Source organism: Symphalangus syndactylus, chromosome X (assembly GCF_028878055.3).
Source record: "Symphalangus syndactylus isolate Jambi chromosome X, NHGRI_mSymSyn1-v2.1_pri, whole genome shotgun sequence".
Lineage (NCBI taxonomy): Eukaryota > Metazoa > Chordata > Mammalia > Primates > Hylobatidae > Symphalangus > Symphalangus syndactylus.
The window spans coordinates 123,543,371-123,567,726 of record NC_072447.2 but is presented as its reverse complement, the minus strand read 5'-3'; the positions used below and the strand labels follow the sequence as shown (position 1 = coordinate 123,567,726).

General features: G+C 42.5%; 2 protein-coding genes across 2 annotated transcripts; one reads left to right on the top strand and one right to left on the bottom strand.

Moving 5' to 3' along the window:
- Window positions 1–139: 139 nt before the first annotated feature.
- LOC134735981 (uncharacterized) lies at window positions 140–5,958 on the bottom strand. The gene is made up of 3 exons (XM_063634591.1): window positions 5,868–5,958; window positions 1,271–1,516; window positions 140–1,099 (listed from the first exon to the last, which is right to left on the bottom strand). Exons 1-3 carry the CDS (start codon window positions 5,956–5,958, stop codon window positions 600–602), a joined length of 837 nt encoding a protein of 278 aa, XP_063490661.1. The 3' UTR covers window positions 140–599.
- A 474-nt stretch (window positions 5,959–6,432) lies between these two features.
- Window positions 6,433–13,275, top strand: LOC129475564 (rhox homeobox family member 1). Its single transcript, XM_055267703.2, has 3 exons — window positions 6,433–7,031; window positions 9,568–9,613; window positions 13,022–13,275. The coding sequence occupies exons 1-3, from the start codon at window positions 6,631–6,633 to the stop codon at window positions 13,136–13,138; spliced, it is 564 nt and encodes a 187-aa protein (XP_055123678.1). The 5' UTR covers window positions 6,433–6,630; the 3' UTR covers window positions 13,139–13,275.
- Window positions 13,276–24,356: the final 11,081 nt, after the last annotated feature.

Here is a 24,356-nt window from a genome sequence, read left to right as displayed (position 1 = left end):
TCCTATCCCATTTTGAACTTATTTCCCAAACCTGGAAAAGGCAACAAAAACACACCAACTTCAGAATATCTAGGGCAATGGTATCTACGTCTTGAAGCAGGTTTTAGAATGGCTGCCCTGCCAAATAAGTTTTTTCAGGTATAGTGACCTGCACACTGGTTTCAGTCATGCTCATGCATCTTACAAGTTCCTTTCTGGTAGGAGAAAACTACAAAGATTCAGTATTTAGCCTTGTGGATGAAACAAAATTTATGTTGTTCATTTCAAGCTTGCTTTTAAATACTTATCTCCCAACACCTCTCCTCAAGTACACTATTTTGTAATATCCAGATTGAGGCTTTCTTTAGGGATGATTTTCCCCCATAGTGAATGTAAGGGGGCACAAAAAAACTCAGGATCCCAGAAAAATAACACTTTTTGCACTACTCTGAAAAATCAAAAATATTATGAGCAAATTATCAAATATTTAAATAAAACCAGAATTTGCCCATCCACTTGCACGAGCATGCATTACTCTCCTCACCCTGATCATGGTTCTTGTTCCAATCAAATTCTACTTATACAAACCTAGTTGTCAGGCCAAAGTTTCCCCACTTGATTCATTTAAATGTTGCTTGAAAATATTTACCTTGGTGTCCAGGAGGCATTGCCTCTACCCTGAAGCCCAAGGGCAAACAGGCCCCAGCAGCCTTGAGACCCCTAGGTAGCCTTTGGCTCAGAAAGGTTTGGAAGGGGCCTGCGGAAAGAGAATAAGCCCTGAGCCCAGCCCCTGCTCCGTGAAAAGTCGGTGCCGCCTGAGCATGCCACTTACCTAACACGTCCGGGTATGGAACGAGTTGAAAAATGTTCTTCAGCTCCTGTAGTTGCACCAGTGTGAAAGTGAAGAGCCAGAGGAGCTGCTGACTGTCCTCAGGCTTTCTGAGTTCGTGGCCACTGCCACTGTCGAGTTTCTCTTTGTCCATGGGGCCAGGGCCTGCCGCACTCCCGCGGCATTCTGCTGGCGCTGCTGGTGCGGCTGCTCCTTGTTTACATTTGGACGGTATTTTGCCCTCCTCGTTTTCGCCAGATACAATCACTGAGATCACGGGAGGAATCGCATCTGGAAAGGCGGGAAGGCAAAGAGAAAGATCAGAACACTGGAGGCCTGAGTTTATGGGCTGGAGGAGATTAGGGGCCGCAAACTGAAAGCTGCACAAAGAGAATCGGCTGTCGCATGAAAAGGTAGTTTGCCCGAATTCACTGGAGCACCTGTCACCATCCAGGCACTGACCATTAAGTTCTTCCCGGTCCTCGATTCCCAGGGTGCGATAACGGTGCCATCTTGGCTTCTCCTGGGCTGAAGTTTCAGTCCCTGCTGTTGATGAAACGGGGCGCCTCCGCAGATTCTGGGCTGCGATCTGCGGTAATCCCCCGTCGGGACAAGAAGTGCAACGCTTCTTGAGAAAAGTCCAAGTACTGCAAAATTTTAGCCATGACTCCACCACCTCAGAATGCAAGTGTAGACCGCAGCCCAGTGCTTAGTGCATCCAAGAATGTTAATGTTTACACTGCATGGGCTCCGGCCGCAACAGTGGCACATTGCATCCTCTGCTGTGCTCCACCTCCGGGCTTCTGGTTACTAAATACTCTACACAAGCTTAAGTGTTTCCTGTGTTGGGCTCCTGCTGTGGGCCTGGGCAAGTTTCCACTTTTTCCCTGCCTCCTCCTCCTTCCACCTTTTCTCCCTTTTTCTAGAAATAAAATCCTAATCTTATGCTCAGAAATAAATAAAACTTTATTGTCAAATAAAAGAGGCAGGCCAAATTGAGGACTATGGTTCTCCCTTCAAGATGTGTTTTGCAGACGCTCCAGGAGATGTTAATATCCTGAGCACTGGAAATAGCTTCCAATAATAGGCCCTATGCTTGGTATCATACTATGATATTGGTCTATCGTATTTTTCCCTTTGCAACTATCATTATCTTCAGCACCATTTTGTGAAAGAAACTAGACCATTTTCATGGACCGCTAAGGGTGTCATTGGGCTTAGGTACCTCACCTACTGTACCTAATGGATAAGTGCCCCTGCCTCATATTTCTGCAAGATGGCTAAGAAATCAGCTTAAAAAAAAGGTGATTAAACAATTCACTTTTAAAAAGATGTCAAGGGATGGCAATCTCACAACCTCTCTCTGACTTCAACCAAAATCTGACTTTTGTTGGAGTCTGGCCCCCTCTCCTTCTCTTGACTAATCAGTTCATGATCAATTTTCAGCCTTGGATCAAATACTGCATGAGAGACATGTAAGAGTTTTAATCATGGAGTGCAGTAGACTAACCGGGACATCTGTGTCAGCTCGATGTTCTTCCACATCTCAGATTTCCACAGTGTACCCCGGTGTTTTCTCACCTTCAGTCACTCATAGGCATCTTAGGTGAGTGTTGTTGCCCTATGTGGGCACCAGAAAAGCTAGTACTTACTTAAATGTTTTACTTTAAATATAATTTCATTTTTAATTTTTGATTCACTCTTGAAAACCTTAAGTACCTAATGGAACCCTCATCCTAAGCAAAAATAGCCACAGATCACGGCCTGATGTAACAGATTTATGTGAGCAGCGACCCTAGAACCCGACTGGTATCTGAATCATGGCTTCACTCACTACTTGCTAGCTGGCTAATCTGGTGAGCAGTTTATTCTCATCTTGCCTTGGTTTAATAATTTTTTAAATGGAGATAACAATCATACCTAATTCATAGAGGTGTTTTGAGGATTAATTGAGGTGCTTAATTATACAATTTCACAAATGACCAGATCATGCAGCCTCACATTTCCTACTTGACTCACTTTCATATTTTTTTATTCACAAGGGAAAGAGAGAGAGTGATTGTTATCCTCTGGCAGCATGTAATAAAGATAGAGCATCTTCTTGTGAAAACAATACATGTACCACGTTTCTATGTACCTATATGTGCTTCCATCAATAAGCCTATGTTGGCTGCTGCATGTATGAGCCCTGGGCCAGGAAATGTGCCAGGAGAGTGTGTCTTTCACTCAGCAGATAGATTTTCTTTCTTGGCCTAATATATCTTATTCCTAGATACCAGAGCAAATAATAATGTAATAAGCATTACCATGTATTAAGTACCTACTCTGGACCCAACCCAAGAACAAGCAGTATGAAAGTGATAAGCAGGGGCGCCATGGTGTAATTCACATTTTCATCATCAGATCACTCTGGCTGCTGGGTGGAGAATGTTTATAGGAGAAAAAAGGTGAAAGCAGAGAGACGACACTAATGCAATATCCCAGGTTTAAGACAATAGTGATTATCTTAAGCATGTCAGAGAAAAAAATTAAAGGTTTGGGAATGTGTTTCTGAGGCGGAGTCAACAGGATTTGCTGATAAATTGACTATTTGGAGTTGAAGAAAAAGAATAAAACAGTCTATATGTAACCAAGTACCTCTTTTTGAAAGAATCAAATGAATTATTTTTTCCTTTTTCCTTTCCTCACACCTCCTACTTAGCTCTTTGGGAATGCAATTATAACCTTTACCTTCTCTCCATCAGACACTCCCTACGCAGCAAGCTTATCTAACTACATGTTTACTTAAAAGTTACAGAGACCGAACCTTAAAGCAAACCAGGAACCTCCAGAACTCTCTCCTACCAGGAGGCAAATTGAGATTGCCTCAACTTACAACCTAGCTCTGCCTGTGACGGTGCCAGCCAGACCACCTGATAGATAAGACATCTGAAGCAAGTCACGTAGACTCTGCACTTCATCGCCCTCTCCCCTGCATGCCATTCACTCCAAGCCCCCCTTTCAAAGCTCCTGCCTTCTGCCCCAAAGGCTGTAGTGGCTTCCTCAAGGCAGCCTGTACTACTTCCCCTCAACTAGCTCTGGAATAAAGCCACTTTCTTTCTACCAGACGTCGTTCTTGTTCACTGGACTTTGCAAGTGGTGAGCGGTCGGAGCTGTGTTCAGTTACATGTATGCCTTGCCTCATTGAACTCTCATGAAAACCCTATGATCGAGACACTGTTGTTATCTCCATTTTATAGGTGAGGAAGTTGAGAACCAGATAGATTCATCCAGTATCCCAGGACACACAGTGAGTCATGCTTCGGATCTGTGCTCCTAGCTGATGCCTCCCATTACTGGTAGTCCTTTCCTGCTCCCCACAATGTACATTTCTTCATTTCTTTTTCTATTTTCTTATTATCTTTCTATTTTTCTTCTTCTTCCTCTCTCTTCTTTCACTAGGGATTGAACGCAAGCATCTCACTTAGCCCAGTGGATGGCAGTCAATTAATGGGGCAAGTGGCTTAGTCCTTGTCATGCTGCCAAGTGCAAGGGCCTTTCCATGCTCAGAATCACCATGAAGACCAGAGCTATCGCTCTTGGTAGGCTACAGACTCAAAGGGTCTGTATATTTATATATGCTGCCAAAAAAACCTCAAATAACCAATAGATATAAATAGGTACAGAAAGTTTTTAAAAGAACATTTAAAAATAAAATTTTTAAAAATATTTTTAAAAAAACAAAATAAAGTACATAACATCACTTAAGAGCACACACACAATCTCTAGAAAAAATAAGGATTCATGAGTTGTCCACCCTCAGAAAACGTCTCCATGCCCTTCCTCATGACAGACTCTCTTAGCGTTTTCCTTTCTTTCATTTTCATTTTATTTCTTATTTTATTATTATTTTAGAGAAAAGGGGCCTCTGTCTGTTGCCCAGGCTGGAGTGCTGCCACGTGATTCTAGCTCACCACAGCCTCAAACTCCTGGGTTCAAGTGATCCTCCCATCTCAGCCTCCTGAGTAGCTGGGACTAGTGCAGGAGCCACTGCACCAGGCTCTTCAGGGTTTTTCTTCGTAATTGGGCTTATTGGGGTCAGTGGTAGGAAGGCTGTGTAGTTACGAGGCTCTGTGGAGCAGAAGTGGCCCCACATCCAGTAAGCTGCATATCCATAGATCCCAAATCTCCATCCCAAGATTGGAGATTTTTGGCAGGTATGCTCTTACTGGGACTCTTCCTATACCATCCTATGTATTTATTTATTTTTTGCTTGTCCTTATAGCACTCCTTTTTGCCATGAGTACAGGTTTCTCTTGCATAGCCAAAGATATTCAGTCTCAGGCTAACAGATTCAGCCTCGTGTTTGTTTGTTTTTTTTTTTTTTTTTTTTTTTTTTGGCCTTAATGTTCCATGTTTTTTTTTTTTTTATCTTTTTTTTTTATTTATTTATTTTTTATTATACTTTAGGGTTTTAGGGTACATGTGCACAATGTGCAGGTTTGTTACATATGTATCCACGTGCCATGTTGATTTCCTGCACCCATTAACTCGTCATTTAGCATTAGGTGTATCTCCTAATGCTGTCCCTCCCCCCTCCCCCCACCCCACAACAGTCCCCGGAGCATGATGTTCCCCTTCCTGTGTCCATGAGTTCTCATTGTTCAATTCCCACCTATGAGTGAGAACATGCGATGTTTGGTTTTTTGTCCTTGCAATAGTTTACTGAGAATGATGTTTTCCAGTTTCATCCATGTCCCTACAAAGGACACGAACTCATCATTGTTTATTCTGTGTTGACTTTCTCAAAGGGTGCGTTGGATTTCTTGCAGAGCACATCTTACTACCCAGAATGCTCTGCATGCCCATCTCCAAGATCCCGATCCCAGCACTGAAGAGAGCATGGCGGCTCTGCTTTCAGTGCCTTTGCTGGAACTCTGAACAAGCAGCCCCCTTGTCAATCATTTCAGCTTAATTAATAGCCCGTGCCCTGTGCATGCTGCCAAATATGGAGGGTCAGGCCATGAGATATTCTCCAAACTTTTACTCAAGGGGTCCTGTGGTAACCGTGAGATCTCACCTCCCCACTGAGCCCCCAAATCAGCTTTCCTCAGGGTAATAACTAGGCCCGAGTAGGGTGTAGTCAGCAAAGCTGCAAGCTGGGGCCCCATGTTGCATACATATATGCTTCCTATTGACCCTTTTTTCTCCACACTGCCCCTATGTTTTGGCCACCACACTCCACCCTCAACTGCCACCCCCACCCACGACCCATACCACACCCCTCACCCCCACCCACAACCCCTACCCCCACCACGCACCCCTCACCCACAGCCCCCACCCTCCACCCACACCTCCCATCTCCACCGGCTACCCCCACCCCCACCATGTACCCCCACCCGCAACCCCCACCCCCAACCCGCAACCCCTACCCTCACCCACAACCCCCACCCTCACTGTGCACCCCCCACCCTCCACCCTCCACCCACATCCCCATCCCCACCTGCAACCCCCTCCCAGCTTTGCACCCCCCAACCAAACCCCCCCCACTCGCAACCTCCACCCTCACCGTGCACACCCCCACCCCCCCACCTGCACCCCACCCCACACTCACAACCCCCCACTCCCACCTGCAACCCCCAACTCCCAACCCCCACCCTCATCCCCCAACTTCCCATCCCCCCACTCCTCTCCATTCCCTCTCTTGCTTGTGCACATAAGCAAGTCCCACTCATTGCAACTGTAACCAATACCAAGCATGAGAACAGGAACTAGCTCCACCCTCTACCCCCACTCCAGCTGCAGACGCCACAGAGTTTGTGTAGGGGCGCAGCGCTCCAGCCATGGCGCGTTCGCTCGTCGATGACACCAGGTTCTACTGCCTGAATGTATACGAGGTAAAAATAAGCCCCATACCTGGGCTGGGGGCAGCATCAAGGGCAGAAGGCCATGTTGGCCAAGGAGCTGCAGGCCTCATGGGTAATACGAACCCTGAGGGCAGCGTGAACCACGAGAACGGCATGAACCGCGATGGCGGCATGAACCGCGATGGCGGCGTGATCCACGAGGGCGGCGGTGGAAACCAAGCGCCTAGGCAGCAGCCGCAGCGCCCCCCGGGGGAGCTGGCCCAGGAGCAGCCCGAGAACCTGAATCCACGAATGCAGCGCACGAAGTTCACGCTGTTGCAGGTGGAGGAGCTGGAAAGTGTTTTCCGACACACTCAATACCCTGATGTGACCACAAGGTAAGTGGCCTGCTCCAGGAGCCGCGAGATCTCCAAGTTCGTTTCGAGGCATCTTTTTCTCTCCCTTGCCCCACCCAATCATGAGGAAAAAGCCACTGGGGGTCCTTGCCTGCCTTTGTACTGGTGTGGAGGGGGATATTTACCTCCTGGGCATCAAGGTAAATGTTTCATTGCAATGTTTATGTGCATGAAACCTGGAAACTAGTTCGTGCCTCCCTTTTTTAAAGATGTGGTAAAATACACGGAAATATGAAATTTACCGTCCAAACCACTTTTTAAGTATAGAGTTCAGTTGTGTTAAGTATGTTCACATTGTTGTGCAATAGATCTCTGGAATTCTTCTCATCTTGCCAAGCTAAATTTCTATACCAGTTAAGCAACTCCCCTTTTCCCCCTTTCCCCGGCCCTTGGCAACCACCATTCTACTATTTTATGTCTCTATGATTTTGACTACTCTAGGTACCTCATGTAAGTAGAATCATACGGTATTTGCATTTTTGTCACTGACTTATTTCATTTAGCATAAGGTCTTCAAGGTTCATCCATATCTCAGCATATATTAGAATTTCCTTCCTTTTTAAGGCTGAATAATATTCCATTTTATAGATACAGGTGCATACACACCAACAGTACATGGGGGTTCCAGTTTCTCCACATCCTCACCAACACTTGTTATTTTCTGGGGTTTTTTACATAGCCATCCTAATGGGTGTGAGGTGATACTTCATTGTAGTTTCAATTTGCCTTTCCCTAATGATTAGTGATGTCGTGCATCCTTTCATGTGCTTAGTGGCCATTTGTATATCTTCTTTGGAAAAATGTCTCTTTAAGTCTTTTACCCATTTTAAAATCTGAGTGTTTTTCTTTCTTTCTTTCTTTTTTTTTTTTTTGGTTATTGGGTTGTAGGAGTTCTTTATATACTCTGGATATTAACCCCTTATCAGATGTGATTTGCAAATATTTCCTTCCATTCTATGAGTTGTCTTTTTACTCTGTTCATTGTATCTTTTGATATACAGAAGTTTTAAATTTTGATATAGTCCAATTTATCTATTTTTTCTTTTATTCCCTGTGATGATGGCCTATTTTTGTTGTTGTTGTTGTTTTTGTTGTTGAGTGGGGGATCTGTCACCCAAGCAATCCTCCCATCTCAGCCTCCTGAGTTGCTGGGATTATAGGAGTCAGCCACCACACCCAGCTCTGGTCTGTTTTTAGAAATAAAATTTTATTGAAATTGGGGTAAGGAGAATGAGGTACTATCATGCAACTACAGTGCTAGATCCTTCCTTTATTTAGAATTTTGATAATTTGTTCATCATAGTTTTTTTTTGTTTGGTTGTTTTTTTTGTTTTGTTTTGAGACAGAGTCTCTCTCTGTGGCCCAGGTTGGAGTGCAGCAGTGCGATTTCAGCTCTCTGCAACCTTTGCTCCCTGGGTTCAAGCCATCCTCCCGTGTCAGCCTCCTGAGTAGCTGGGACTGCAGGCGCAGGCCACCACACCTGGCTAATTTTTGTATTTTTTTTGTGTAGAGATAAGGTTTTGCCATGTTGCCCAGGCTAGTCTCAAACTCCTGGGCTCAAGCAATCTGCCCACCTCGGCCTCCCAAACTGCTGGGATTACAGGCCTGAGCCACAGCGCCTGGTCCTCATCACAGATTTTTGCATTAATTGTTATTTATTAAAATAGTGCATTAGGGCCAGGCACGGTGGCTTGGGCCTGTAATTCCAGCGCTTTTGAGAGGCCGAGGTGGGAAGATTGCTTGAGTCCAGGAGTTCAAGAACAGCCTGGGCAACATGGCGAAACCCCGTCTCTAAATAAAACTTAAAAAATTAGCCAGGTGGGTGTGGTGGTGTGTGCCTGTACTCCCAGCTACTTGGAAGGCTGAGGCAGGAGGATCACTTGAGCCCAGGACATGGAGGCTGCAGTGAGCAGTGATCCTGCCACTGCACTCCAACCTAGATGACGGTGAGACCCTGTCTCAAATAATAATAATAAAAATAATAATAATGCATTAAATTATTCATCTTGGCCGGGTGCGGTGGTTCATGCCCCAAATCCCAGCACTTTGGGAGGCTGAGATGGGCAGGAGTTTGAGACCAGCTTGGCCAACATGGCGAAACCCCATCTCTACTAAAAATACAAAAATCAACTGGGCATGGTGGTATGTGCCTGTAATCGCAGCTACTCGGGAGGCTGAGGCACGAGAATCGCCTGAACCCTGGAGGCGGAGGTTGCAGTGAGCTGAAATCACGCCACTGCACTCCAGCCTAGGAGACAGAGTGAGAACTTGTCTCAATTTAAAAAAAAAAGTATTTCTCTTGGTTACTGAGTTGTTAACATCACCTTAAATTTCGTGATGAGGGTAAACCATTTCTAAAGCAACCATGGAGCTGGGAATTAGAGAAAAGTATATACTTGGGGGAGGTGTGAGGGGAGATTATAAATTGTAAAACAAACATGAAGTAAATAGTATGTACTATATATTTCATTTCATCCACAACTTTGAATACTAACCATGTGTGATTTTCTGTCCACAGAAGGGAACTTGCCGAAAGCTTAGGTGTGACTGAAGACAAAGTGCGGGTCAGTACACTTGAAAAAGCAATTTGAGAGGACAGCCATTCTAAAACCTGCTTCAGGGCACTGAAGGCTTTGAAGGCTTTGTCCTGAACGTTGTAAAGTTGTTGTTTTTATTATTGTCTTTTTTATGTTGGCAAATAAGTTTTGAAATTTGAGTTCCTTGTCGGTAGAAAAGGGAGTAAGCCCCAGCTTATGGTTCTTTCCTCTTTTCCCTTCCAATTAGGGAACATGATTTCCTAAAGGAAAAACAAAACAAAAACTGCTTCTCCTAATCTGTATACAAAATTAAACAAATACATACATATGAAACACATATATGTATAATATATATATAATACATGTATACATATATGTATGTACCCAATAAATAAAATTCAACTCCTTCTAACACAGGTATCTTTTAGGAACAATTTCTGTGTAGAGTCATGGTGGGGCTCAGTCTTACCTTAGAAGTATTCAAGTTAATGCAGGGAGGAGCAGGGTTATAAGAGGGTTCAAGTGTACTAAATTATTTAAAGCCAGGCATAAACACTTAGCTAAATGAGTGAATTTATAAATATTGAGATGAGGGAGTAATTCACCCACAGAACACATTACATGACTAAATAATGTATATTTAGTTAAGCTGAGATTGATGGGAAGATAGCTTATATGTCCAAGCCCCTGGTCCCTCTTCGTTTCTTTTTAAGTTATTGGTAAAGCAGTATAGAGAGTAGCAGCCCTAAGTTTTAATTTTCTAAAATACTTTGATGTGTCAACCTGAAAAGATTGTTAAAATAGTCACATTATTTTGAAATTGAGGAAGGTTTGTAAGGTTTGTATGCTTTGGAAAATTGTCTAAAGAATGAAGCAAACAAAATGAGTAGTATTGAATTCATTTCAGTTGACCGAGAAGGGTGAAAAGGTTAGAGAGAAATATGGTCAAAATAGGCTTTGCACATACTGTACAAATTCAACATTATGAAACTACTAAATGTTTAAGTGACTGTTCTCTTGAGGAATTTCTATCCATCTAAGGATTTATATTTCTTTTTGGTGGTACGTTTTTGAAGAAGTGGGTTTTCTGGAATTTGTTTGGAGAGGTGGCCCTCATTTTAGGGTAGATTCACACCCATGTTAATTTCAAATACTTTTCATTCCTTTAAGCAATGTTAACTAATTTGTAGGTCATAGGATTCAAATGATGACCACTTACGACCAAAGAAAACCATACATAGTATCAAACTGATGTTTTCCCAAAAAAGAAAAGAAAACAAAAATCAGGATGACCTTATTATTAGCTTTTATGCAGAGTGCATGTGTGAGTGTAGTGAGGGAAATGCACTGCAGATGTAGTGGTGGGTTGTCCAAAAAAGCAGACTAACAAAGCGGGTTACTGAGTGCTGGCATCCTAATGGCAAAGGGTGGGCTCACAATTACACCTGGTTCAGGTTGGAGAAGTTGAAAAGAGGTTGGGATCACTTTCCTCTGGCTGGTAAGGCAAACTCAGAGGAAAAGAAAAACAAGGCTTAATGAGTTTCTTTTCCCCTCCCTGGGTCGACATAATGTTCTCTCCTTAGTGCTCTGAAAAGAATATGAGCCACAAGATACAAATAAGGGAAGAGCCAGAATGCTTTCATGTATCTCCAAACTATACAGCATAAATTTCCCCCAAGAAAGTAATACATAGTTTCCCCATAGCTTTTGCAGATGTAATGCAACTGGTTTATGAAACCAGTATTGGGAATGCAGACCTAATATCAGAACATATCAGTTAGCCCACTGTACACTTTGGTTATGTTTATAGATATTTGACCAGTGGTACACTTGAAAGCTCCCAAAATGAGCTCTTTTAGACTTTTAGAGACTGGCCTCATGCAGCAGAAATACTGCAAATCCTTAAATGGGAAAGTGAAAAAGACATGTCAGGTAGAGAAAGAAGGCCCTTTGTGCCGCTTACAATTTGCAGTTCGAGAACTTTTGAAAGTAATAAATACAATATAAACTCCATTAACTAGGATGCTGAGAGGATAGTGACATCTAACTGTCAGGTTCTTTTTGTCTGTTTGCTTTTTAATTGTTGGCAGATATTTAAGGAGGAGCCATATTTGTGACCCTTCCCCCACATTGATGTTAACCATCTTCCTAAAATGCTGGTTCCACCTTTCTGCCTTAGGAACAGGGGGTGGGATTCAGATCTCCTGGTTGAGTAGCAGGGCCTAGGGGGCCCTGCCTTACTGGGCTACAGCACCTCCAGTCCAGGATCCTGGAGCTGTAGCTAAAACAGAGTGAGCTGACCTTGTCCTGAGCCCAGGAAGGTTTGGAGAGTGCAGCAGATTGGAGAACGAAGATTTGGCATTGGTGACAATGGTATGCCTGTTTCCCCTAAACTATTGGGTGAGCAAAGATTTTTGAGAATTTCAGTTAATTTGAGTCGAGTTGGTTTCAACTTTCCTTAATGCTACAGGCTAAAATATCAAGGCAGTGTGCAGGCCTCTCTTGTCAGAGGACGAATGATCCCTTAGACATCCTGGAAGGAAACCTGTCTAAAATTCCAGTGTGCTCTTTCCTATTATTTACTACATACTAAAAATGGATTTTTAAAACAATTTCCTGAAAACGATTTGAAATTAGGCCCACTTTTTACCATGCCGAACTTCTCCCACAAACAAGATGAAACTCTCCCTAGTGAGGAGGGAGCAGGAGGCAGCTGGATAGTTGATGGTCACTTGTCAGATGCACATCTTTTGTTACCCTGTTGCCAGGCATTGAATTAACAGCAAGGACCTGGAACAACTCATAAGCCAGAACTGCATCCAATACCTGGAAGTAACCATTAAAGAATATTAAAATTGGGGCTGAGCACAGTGGCTCACACTTGTAATCCCAACACTTTGGGACACCAAGGTGGGAAGATCACTTGAGGCCAGGAGCTCAAGAACAGCCTGGGCAACATAGCGAGACCCTGTCTCTACAGAAAAATTAAAACAGCTGGGCATAGTGGCATGTACCTCTAGTACCAGCTACTTGGGAGGGTGAGGTGGGAGGATCTCTTGAGCCCAGAAGTTCAATGTCACAGTGAGCTATGACTGCACCACTGGACCCCAGCCCAGGCAAAACAGCAAGACCCTGTCTCAAAAAAAATAAAATAAAATAAATAAATAAATAAATAAATAAATAAAATGGAGAAGAGAGATACAAAGTAATAAGCTTATTCCAGGACTTGGCACAAAGCTGGTCCTCACTAAGGGTGAGCTGAAGGGCCACAGGCTATGTTGTTAACTTTCCTAAGGTATTTTAGCAATGGGGGAAATAGCTTCTCCTGATGCAGTTTAAAATCTCAATAGCATATAAAGTTGCATCCTGTGTTTTTCTATTACAACATTAACTGTTCAATATACTAAACCAATCCCCTTTTCCTTCTGATTGTAGGTTTGGTTTAAGAATAAAAGGGCCAGATGTAGGCGACATCAGAGGAGATTAATGCTCGCCAGTGAACTACTTGCTGATCCAGACGACTGTGTCTACATCGTCTTGGACGAGCCCTAGAATGCCATCCTTCTTCAGGAGCTAGTTTGGAGATGGGTTTTCCTGGTGCCACTGACACCTGGGCTGCCCATGCCGCTCAGGCTACCCTTATCTCCTCTGAACTTATGTTATCAATAAAGAGGCAAATTCTCAATATATTTGTTTTTGTGTGCCAATTGTGGTTAGTAGGGTATAGGTGCAAATTGTTTTTAAAAAGCCATTTAAGGCCGGGTGCAGTGGCTCACACCTGTAATCCTAACACTTTGGGAGGCCGAGGCGGGTGGATCAGGAGGTCAGGAGTTCAAGACCAGCCTAGCCAAGATGGTGAAACCCCATCTCTATCAAAAATACAAAAAAAATAGCTGGGTGTGGTGGCAGGCACCAGTAATCCCAGCTACGCGGGAGGCTTGAACCCAGGAGGCAGAGGTTGCAGTGAGCCAAGATCGCACCACTGCACTTCAGCCTGGGCAACAGAATGAGACTCCATATCAAAAAAAAAAGAAAGCCATTTAAACAAAATGACGAGATTTTTCATGAAATGACATCCCTGAGCTGCCATCAACAATAGGCCCTGCACATCACAGAAGCTTACCAAGCATCATTGTGAGTTTGCACTGACCCATACATCCTTCTCCACTCCCCCTCCCTACGCCTGCCATTATGCCATCCTCCTCACCACCTTGCCCCTTTAGGGACCACAAATATGTGCAAGAAGGGGTGAAGCAGATTCCTGGTGAGACAACAGTGTATTCCCAGATAAAGCTGAGTTCCAGTTATGCTGACTAGTTCCATCCAAATTCTGGACTCTAAAGAAAAACTTCCTAGGTGGCTACTCATAGGATTTATGGGAAGGTGGCAGCTGAACATTGATCCACTCCACTGTGCTCCAAATTCTGTTCACTGCCCTCCCTTTTTGTGGGGGACACAGGGGAATAGGAGCTATTCTACCCCAAAGATCATGCTGCTTCAAAAGAAACAAGCAAAAATTTCATTAAGCCCAAAAAGAGGCTCTTCTCCCTTTTCTCCCCTCTCCCCAGTCCAGGAAGCATATTGTTATACCTTCCCTAGCTCAAAAGCAGATGAACAATCCTTTAAGTTTATTTTGTCATCTTCAACATATTGGAGAGAATCCCACTTCCTGCTGATTACAAGGTGAAAGGGGACCTTTTCATTTAGTGCTGCTCAAAGAAGAGTAAGAAGATGGTACCCTGAGCAATGTTCCAGAATAACCACTCACTGGAACGAAGCAGTCAGACCTCTGCTTTGTTCATGCTATTGTAAACCAAAAATAAAATTCGAAGCCCCACAACTATCTGAATGGATCCCTCCTCTCAGCCAAGGGCATTCCAAAGTTAACCTGAAAAACTTACTCAGGTCATGACAGAAAGTAGGCGTCAGACATGCCTCATTATTCCCTACTCCCTTTTGGAATTCATGTACAGCTGACCAGTATTAACGTTAGAACAGAACTTAAGACTAACAGACTCTGTGGCAATAAGACACCAATTTCCAGCCTAACTCTAGTATAGCATCACATGACAGCAAGGCTTGAAAGAAATCAAAAGTATTTTACCCTATGTGTTTTTTTGCCATATTTTGAAATAGTTCTGCAAAGCTGTCTCTTGTGGGGGAAAATGTACGTTTTCAAGAGTATCCCCTTTCTTGTGCAGGCCTTTTTCTTGATCCAGGAGAGAATCAACTCAAGTAAGAAACATTTACAATCTATTCTCTCTGAAGCCAGCTACCTGGAGGCTTCCTCTGCATAATGGGAACCTTGGTCTCCACAACCCCTTATCTTAACACAGACATTCTCTTGTATTGATTCTTGGTCTTTAGACAATAATGTAACTCTTTCAACCAATTGCCAATCAGAAAATCTTTGAATCTACATATGACCTAGAAGCTCCCACTTTAAGTTTACCCACCTTTCTGGACAGAACCAACGTTGTACATCTTACATGTATTGATGGATGTCTTATGTCTCCTTAAAATGTGTAAAACCAAGCTGTAGCCCAACCACCTGGGGCACACATTCTCAGGAACTCCTGAGAGTTTTCATGGGCCATTGGTCACTCGTATTTGGCTCAGAATAAATCTTTTCAAATATTTTACAGAGTTTTACTCTTTTCATCAACACGTTCTTCTTTGTGCAAAACTTCCAGGATAGAAAGAAAACAAAAACAAAAATAAGTTAGGAAGATGAAGAGGCCCAGCCCATTTTTTAAAGCATAAAGTTCTTCTCAGTTTAACCTTTGTTTCTGAGTAACCTTTAGCAATATGAGTCTCCTTCAGTGGAGTTTTATGTTAAAAGTGATTAATTGTGGACCCCACAGTCATACTATAAAGTGATTGCAGTGACTATAGATAAGGTATCAGAGTTACCCCACAATTTCCTCTCATGGGTGTTAATCAAAGACCAGATTAATAGTGCTCATATGTTCCCAGTGTAAAGGAAGGCTCTGTTTCCTTGGAAAAGCATGCCATGGTGCCTGCTAATTTTAATTCCTTACTTCTTCCTTTTTTCCACTTGTGATTGTCAAATGTCAGCAAAGTAGTATGCATAATGTGTGGCTTCCACAGAGAGAGGGTTATTGCTACACAGAAGCCCCAGGCCCTGTTGGGAGTGTGGAAAATCCAAGAAGAATGTACCTCACCACTCTCACGGGATGATTTTCAAACCAAAAATTATTTCCCAGTGTTAATCACTTTCCATCTAAAACAGTAAATTTCTCAATGCTTTAAGCAGCCTCAGAATTAGTGGGTCTGTACAAATAAGCTCCAAGACACCATCAGACCCAGGCCTGACACCTTCTCTGCATTGGCTACAGCTGAAACTGAAGGCCAGAGAGTGCTCAGCAGAAATCCTCAGTCAATCCTCACATCCAGTCTGACACACACTAGCAGAGAATATTCTTTTTTCATGTTCAGATTTCCTGGAAGAAGCAAAATAAAAGTGAATACATTTTCCAGAAGTGGGTAGCATCTTCAAGAGTAATATACACTGTTTTTTAACATGTCTCTACTTCCAAGTGCCAGAAATTAAGGCAGGATTCAGGCAGGATGGTGGTATGAGGCAGAAAAGATAAGCAAAACATTGCGGTACATGATAATTTACCTGCAGTCTACGTTTTCAAAGAGAGAGATCCTCTAAAATTAATGCCACAAAGAACACTTCTCTTTCTTTTATGTTTTTATTTAACTTTCATTTTAAGTTCAGGGGCACGAATGCAGGTTTGTTACGTGGGTGAACTTGTGTCATGGGGGTGTGCTGTACAGATTATTTCATCACCCAGTTATTAAGCCTAGTACCCATTAGTTCTTTTTCATTATCCTCTCCCTCCTCCTACCCTTCAGTAGGCCCTAATGAGTGTGTTCCCCTCCCTGTGTCCATGTGTTCTCATCATTTAGCTCCCATTTATAAGTGAGAACATGCAGTATTTAGTTTTCTGTTCCTGCATTAGTTTGCTCAGGATAATGTTCCTTTTTATGGCTGCATAGTACTCCATGGTGTATATGTACTACATTTTCTTTATCCAGACTATCACTGATGGGCATTTGGGTTGATTCCATCTCTTTGCTATTGTGAATAGTGCTGCAATGAAATACATGTGCATGTATCTTTATGATAAAATGATTTATATTCCTCTGGGTATACACCCAGTAATGGGATTGCTGGGTCAAATGTTATTTCTGGTTCTAGGTCTTAGAGGAATCACCACATTGTCTTTCACAATGGTTAAACTAATTTACATTCCCACCAACAGTGGAAAAGCGTTCCTATTTCTCTGCAGCCTTGACAGCATCTGTTGTTTCTTGATTTTTTTTAATAATTGCTCTTCTGACCAGTGTGAGATGGCGTCTCACTGTGGTTTTGATTTGTATTTCTCTAATGATAGTGATGTTGAGCTTTTTTTATATGTTTGTTGGCCACATAAATGTCTTCTTTTGAGAAGCATCTGTTCGTTTCATGTGCCCACTTTTTTATTATACTTTAAGTTCTAGGATACATGTGCAGAACGTGCAGATTTGTTACATAGGTACACACGTGCCATGGTGGTGTGCTGCACCCATCAATCCATCATCTACATTAGGTATTTCTCCTGATGCTATCCCTCCCCTAGCTCTCCACCCCCGACAGGCCCTGGTGTGTGATGTTCCCTCCCTGTGTCCATGTGTTCTCAATGTTCAACTCCCATTTATAAGTGAGAACATGCAGTGTTTGGTTTTCTGGTCCTGTGTTAGTTTGCTGAGAATGATGGTTTCCAGCTTCATCCATGTCCCTGCAAAGGACATGAACTCATTCTTTTTTATGGCTGCATAGTATTCCATACTGTATATGTGCCACATTTTCTTTATCCAGTCTATCATTGAGGGGCATTTGGGTTGGTTCCAAGTCTTTACTATTGTGAATAGTGCTGAAATAAACACTGTGCATGTGTCTTTATAGTAGAATGATTTATAATCCTTTGGGTATATACCCAGTATTGGGATTGCTGGGTCAAATGGTATTTCTGGTTCTAGATCCTTGAGGAATTGCCACACTGTCTTCCACTATGGTTGAACTAATTTACACTCCCACCAACAGTGTAAAAGCATTCCTATTTCTCCACATCCTCTCCAGCATCTGTTGTTTCCTGACTTTTTAATGATCGCCATTCTAACTGGCATGAGAAGGTAAACTTATGGCTTTGATTTGCATTTCTCTAATGGCAAGTGATGATGAGCTTTTTGTCATATGTTTGTTGGCTGCATAAATGTCTTCTTTTGAGAAGTGTTTGCTCATATCCTTCAACCATTTTTTGATGGGGTTTTTTTTTTTCTTGTAAATTTATTTAAGTTCCCTGTAGATTCTAAATATTAGCCCTTTGTCAGATGGGTAGATTGCAAAAATTTTCTCCCATTCTGTAGGTTGCCTGTTCACTCTGATGATAGTTTCTTTTGCTGTGCAGAAGCTCTTTAGTTTAATTAGATCCCATTTGTCAATTTTGGCTTTTGCTGCCATTACTTTTGGTGTTTTAGACATGAAGTCTTTGCCCATGCCTATGTCCTGAATGGTATTTCCTAGGTTTTCTTCTAGGGTTTTTATGGTTTTCAGTCCTATGTTTAAGTCTTTAATCCATCTTGAGTTAATTTTTGTATAAAGTGTAAGGAAGCGGTTTCAGTTTTCTGCATATGGCTAGCCAGTTTTCCCAACAAAATACCTAGGAATACAGCTAACAAGGGATGTGAAGGACCTCTTTAAGGAGAACTACAAACCACTGCTCAAGGAAATAAGAGAAGACACAAACAAATGGAAAAAAAACATTCCATGCTCATGGATAGGAAGAATCAATATTGTGAAAATGGCCATACTGCCCAAAGTAAAGAGAAAAAGAGTCTTGTATTCTAGAGGGAGATTAAAAACAGATGCCAAATCAAACATAAAATTATAAAAATCTATCATAGGATTGTATAAGGGGACCAATTTTATCAATATAGGTAGTTTTAAATTTAGTCTCTTACTATTTAACTGGATCTGAGGTCTAGGCAGAGCCCACACTGAATTCTGAATCTCCAAAAGAGAGAATTTTCATGAGCCTAGAACATGTTATGCTTTTATAATGCACTTTCTTTGTGAAGACATTTCTCTAAGGGTCTAAACTATACTCTTTCTGATTTTAAACACCCAAGAATAGCCACTGTTGTAATAACTACTTTAGTCAAAACAAAATCAGGTAACAATACAAAAGCAAGCTATTTAAGATCTGAGAAGAACTTGTCTGTTTATACTCTTAAGGTTCCATAAGGAAAAACAGAAGTTTCTCCCCAAAATGGAGTCTGGCACCTTCTCTGTTTTCTTTAAGGAATCTCAGGCTGTTAAAAATCATTTTAGGTCCCTCATGCAGCAGAGAGGGGCAAAAGGAAGGAGAGACAGGAAGAAAAATGGAGAAAACAGAATTCAGTCAACTGAGAAAAACAAAACTTTTTCTACAAAAAAAAGAAGTTGTAGGAAAAAAACATAAAGGCCTTTTAAGTGGACACACACACACATACACACACACACACACAATCTTAAATATTAGCTTTTTAATTAAGCAGATTCATAGCCATTGAGCTCTTCTAAAAAAAAAAAAAATCCTTTTAAGCCGGGTGTGGTGCCTCACACCTGTAATCCCAGCACTGGGAGGCCAAGGTGGGTGGGTCACTTGAGGTCAGGAGTTTGAGACCAGCCTGGCCAACATGGTGAAACGCTGTTTCTACTAAAAATACAAAAATTAGCCTGGTGTGGTGGCACATGCCTGTAATCCCAGCTACTCAGGAGGCTAAGGCAGGAGAATTGCAAGAAAGCAGGCAGGTTGCAGTGAGCAGAGAATGTGCCACTGTACTCCAGCCTAGGCAACAGAGCAAGACTCCACCTCAAAAAAAAAATCCTTTTAAATCTCATTGCCATATTTTAGCTGAGACAAATTGCTCATTCTTCAACAGTAACATAAATATGAAACCTGAAAGGACTTGATTTAGGAACCAAACCCAGGGTGTTGTGGTGGGAAAAAAGGGCAGAACCATAGCTACTGAACTGCACCATGGGACAACAGCTGTTGCTCTTTCAGTTTGGCTTGGCTAGCAAAAAGTGGCCTTGTTATGTAAGTAAAACCCCACAGGTAGTTAAAATCTTTCCTTTTTTTCCCCTTTGCTGGTCATTTTTTCTTTTTCCTTTTTTTTCCCCAGCTGTGGGAATTTAGCTAATTCAGTGGCATTGTTCCCCATAATTTGGAAATTTCCTTCAAATTTGAACAAGTCTGATAGAGTTTATCAAATCCAATGGAAAAAAGACCAAAAGAAGAACAAAAATAGAAACAAACAAAAATAGTTAAGCAAAACAAACAAAAAAATTGCACAACTTATACAATTACTGAGCACTCTAAAGGTAAGAAGAAATTAAGAGCAGCTGGTTGTTAATTTTAACTTTAGTCATTAAGGAGAATTTCCAAGACAAAATCCCAATTCAGTTACTTACCTAGGAATGGAGCCCAGTCTGAAGATGGCTCTCTACCATCCTAGAAACAGGAAACAACTTCAACTCACCTTCCCTGTTGGAAGTGAGCTCACACTCCAGAAGGTAGTTGCCTGCTCTCCATCATCATGAAGCAGGACAATTCACCCTCCTTGTGTAAAACTCCAGAAAAGGAGTTGTACAACAAAATAAACCTTAGATCTCAGCCAAATTTGAGGAGATCATGGATTCTCTGAAGGGGGAGCTCCTCGGACTTCACAAATTGTCCTATTGGTTTGAACAATAAAGATAGCTCAAACTGGTACCAAGCACCAATAGGAGATTTGTCAAGGGTTAGGGCAACCTCCACTCAGAAGCCATTCCTGGTTACCAACTTGTGAACCAAAAGTATCTGAGACAGGTTCCAATCAATTTAGAAAGTTTATTTTACCAAGGTTAAGGATGCACCCATGACACAGTCTCAGGAGGTCCTAATGACATGTGCTCAAGGTGGTCAGATACAGCTTAGTTTTATACATTTTAGGCAGACATGAGACATTAATCAATATATGTAAGATGTACATTGGTTTTGTGCAGAAAGGCAGGGACAACTCAAAATGGGGAGGGGGCCTCCAGGTCATAGGCAGATAAGAGACAAATGGTTCGATTCTTTTGAGTCTTTAATTGACCTTCCACTGAATACACAAATTACATGTGAGAGGGGGGTAGAGGAACAGTCACTTATTCCTTAATCTGGCTCAGTGAATCTGCATTTTTACGTAAACAATAGGGCAGAGGAAGCAATCAGGCACCCATTTGTCTCAAGCTGTTAGCGGTGGAAGACATCCGAGTTACCCGTGTTAATGGTGGTGAATCTGTACCAGTCCACAGCAACTTCGGTGCTTGCCTCTTCAGAAGAAAGAATTCGACTGAAGGGCATAAAGCAAAAAAAGAGACTGAGATAAGTTTCAGAGCAGAAGTGGAAGTTTATTTAAAACACTTTAGAACAGGAAGGAAAGGAAAATTTGTTTGAAAGAGACCCAAGCAGGCACCTGAAGGTACAAGAGAGAAAAGAGAGCAAAAGAAGACAGCAGAAAGCCCCTTTAACCTTGATCCTTGGACTTTATAGGCTTGCCTTTTTCCCATGATTCTTCCCTTAGGGTGGGCTTTCTGCATGCGAAGTGCTTTCCCTACCCTTTGGAATTGAGCATGCTCAGTGTGTTTAGGGAGTTACACATGCTCATCTGAGGCTTTCTTTCCTTTTCCAGTGGAGTGTGCTTGTGGAAGATCATACTTCACCATTTTTGTCTCTTAACATGCATGCTCAGGAAGTTGCTTCTCCCTGGGGCCTGCATTCAATTAACATTTTGATGTTAACAGGTGTGGACCATCAGGAAACAACCTCTCCCTGGTGCTGCTGAATTATCATTTTTAGAGAGGCAATGAGGTAATTGCTGAACCATCACCTGACATTTCTAGTGGGTGGGGGAAAGCCCTCTCCTGCCCTGCTCATGCCTAACTACCTGTAACAAGGTGAGCAGAGGGATGACTTTGAGTTCTGTCCTTTGTCCAGCACCTGTGAAGATAAGCTATCAATTTATATTGCCAGGGTGAAAATTAACAGAATTGTCTTAGGGTAAAGATCGTGAGGCCCACAAGGAATTTCCTTGTGGGCAAATTGTGAGGGAGGCATGCAGCCTTTTTTTAAATCTTTGTAGCTATGTTATTTAGGAATAAAATGAGAGGCAGGTTTGCCTGACGCAGTTCCCAGCTTGTCTTTTCCCTTTGGCTTAGTGATTTTGGTGGTCGTGCAATTTATTTTGCCTTCACAAGCCCTTCACTGGATTTCCTGATTAGTAAGTTCAATTTTGTCTCATTTGACATGGGCATGGACTGGGATTCTCATACCTTAAGTGGACACCCTGTGGAGTTGGTTGCTATGATGATATAATACTCATCACATATCCCTCATCCTAAGAATGCGGCATGACATCACTTTCACTTTAGAATTCATTTATGGGGACAAGGAGGCTGTGGACACCTGGAGGAGAAAGAAAGTCCATTTATTTCATACGCAAAGCAAAATAAAAAAGAAAAGGCCAAGTTTCCATATTTAAAATGTGTACTGGCCGGGCGCGGTGGCTCATGCTTGTAATCCCAGCACTTTGGGAGGCCGAGGCGGGCGGATCACGAGGTCAGGAGATCGAGACCACAGTGAAACCCCGTCTCTACTAAAAACACAAAAAAATTAGCCGGGCATGGTGGCGTGCGCCTGTAGTCCCAGCTACTCAGAGAGGCTGAGGCAGGAGAATGGCGTGAACCCGGGAGGCGGAGCTTGCAGTGAGCCGAGATTGCGCCACTGCTCTCCAGCCTGGGTGACAGAGCGAGACTCCGTCTCAAAAAAAAAAAAAAAAAAAAAAAAAAAATGTGTAATTTGCCCTTAAAGAAACAGCAAATGAGTAGCACATTTGTCTTTTAATATCAGCACAACATTGTTGCACCCTGAATGCTCCATATAAAGAATATCAGTAAATTGGACCTAAACAATGCAAGGGCAGAGAACTATGTCTTACTTATCTTTATATCCACTGCTCCTTCCCTTTTCTTGTCTTTCATGCATGGATGTGAATTGACAGTTCAATTGCATTTAAAATCTGGCACAATGAGCCATTGGCTGTGCTGAGAGATCTGGGTTGTTGACCAAATTCTGAGGCTTCCTTGTTATCAATCCCTCTCACAACCTGTTTCCCTAGGAACTTGGTGGTCAGCAGAGCACTCGAATTCTCCTTCCAAACCATGAGCTTGTATTTTTGGCTGTTCCTTCTCTCTTTTGCAGACACACGTGCATGTAGGCATGCACACACACACACAGGATCTTTAGCTAGAAAGCACCCTGGAATGGTCACATCACTCCATTTCACCCTGTGCTTTTTGGTCATCAGAATACCCCCACACCCACAAGCTGCAACCACATTTCTACCTGTTAGAAGACACAAATGTCAAGTTTCCCAGTGAGATAAAACAAGAAACAATCGTCTATTTATGAGAGCATTTTCCAGTTTAAAATTCCAATTGACTAATCCAGGAGTTTGGGAAATTTTCCATACATACAGTGGCCTAATATCAAACTCCTTCCTATAAAAACAGGAACAATTCATCATCACAGAATAAAGCTTGTCAAGCCAGTTGTTAGTGGGACCCACAAAGCCAGTTCCTCAGTTGGGTATCAAATCCGTACAAATCTGTATTAACTAAAAATAATAACTAAATAGTTTATTCAGGAGAAAAATTAATTTTAAAAGTACATAATTCAGGTCCTTCCAAAAACACGTTAGTGATTAAAAGCTTTTTTTAGTGTTGAAATCTCTTAAAAAGTTATTGATATAATTGGGAAGGGCCTTCATGTAGAATCGAATGAACGCAGACCATAATACATTCCTGCACAACCCCTACTCCCTATTGGCTTCCCCCGGAGTCCTGCATAGGTGCTCTGAGTGGCAGTCATGTGCCAGTCCATGCTGCAGGGTCACAGATTGGGAAGACGGGTAATGAATGGAAGCTGGATGTCCCTGAAGCTGTAACATAGGCCAAGTGCAGTAGCTCACACCTGTAATCCCAACACTTTCGGAGGCTGAGGTGTGCAGATCACCTGAGATCAGGAGTTGGAGACTAGCCTGGCCAACATGGTGAAACCCTGTCTCCACTAAATATATGCCTGTAATCCCAGCTACTGGGGAGTCTGAGGCACAAGAATCACTAGAACCCGAGAGGTAGAGGTTGCAGTGAGCCAAGATCACACCACTACACTCCAGCCTGGGTGACAGAGTGAGACTCCATCTCAAAAAAAAAAAAAAAAAAAAGGAAAAAAAAAAACAAGCTGTAACATAAAAACAACTTAATTATTGCAAAGAAGAGATCAGTATAGTGACATGTGACTCCAATCCCACTGCAGTGTCTAGGGTGGGCATGTGTTATGGTGTGCTCTTTCAGTTTAGCCATCCGTAGGCAGCTTGTTTATCAACTCAATTAGACCCCCTGCCTTATCGCAAGGGCAGAGGGCTTTCTGTATCGCAGGTTCTTGCCTTGGTGTACCAGAAAAATCAGATCACATGTGGGCTTGGAGGATGGGTGCAAGGTTTTTTATTGAGTGATGGTAGCTCTCAGCGAGGTGGATGGAGAGGCCAGAAGGGGGATGGAGTCGGAAGGTGGAAAACCCCGAGCAGCCAGGCTCTCCTCTGACCACCACAGCCAAACTCAGTGTTGTTC

Bases quoted from the DNA above. Each gene is read 5' to 3' on its own strand.
- LOC129475564 (XM_055267703.2), top strand. From the start codon at position 6,631: ATGGCGCGTTCGCTCGTCGATGACACCAGGTTCTACTGCCTGAATGTA. The intron at 7,032-9,567 runs GTAAGTGGCCTG...TTCTGTCCACAG, and splicing joins TACCCTGATGTGACCACAAG to AAGGGAACTTGCCGAAAGCT. The intron at 9,614-13,021 runs GTCAGTACACTT...TTCTGATTGTAG, and splicing joins TGACTGAAGACAAAGTGCGG to GTTTGGTTTAAGAATAAAAG.
- LOC134735981 (XM_063634591.1), bottom strand. From the start codon at position 5,958: ATGGGGCCCCAGCTTGCAGCTTTGCTGACTACACCCTACTCGGGCCTA. The intron at 1,517-5,867 runs GTGAGATCTCAC...GGATGCACTAAG, and splicing joins TTTGGGGGCTCAGTGGGGAG to CACTGGGCTGCGGTCTACAC. The intron at 1,100-1,270 runs GTCAGTGCCTGG...CCGCCTTTCCAG, and splicing joins GGACCGGGAAGAACTTAATG to ATGCGATTCCTCCCGTGATC.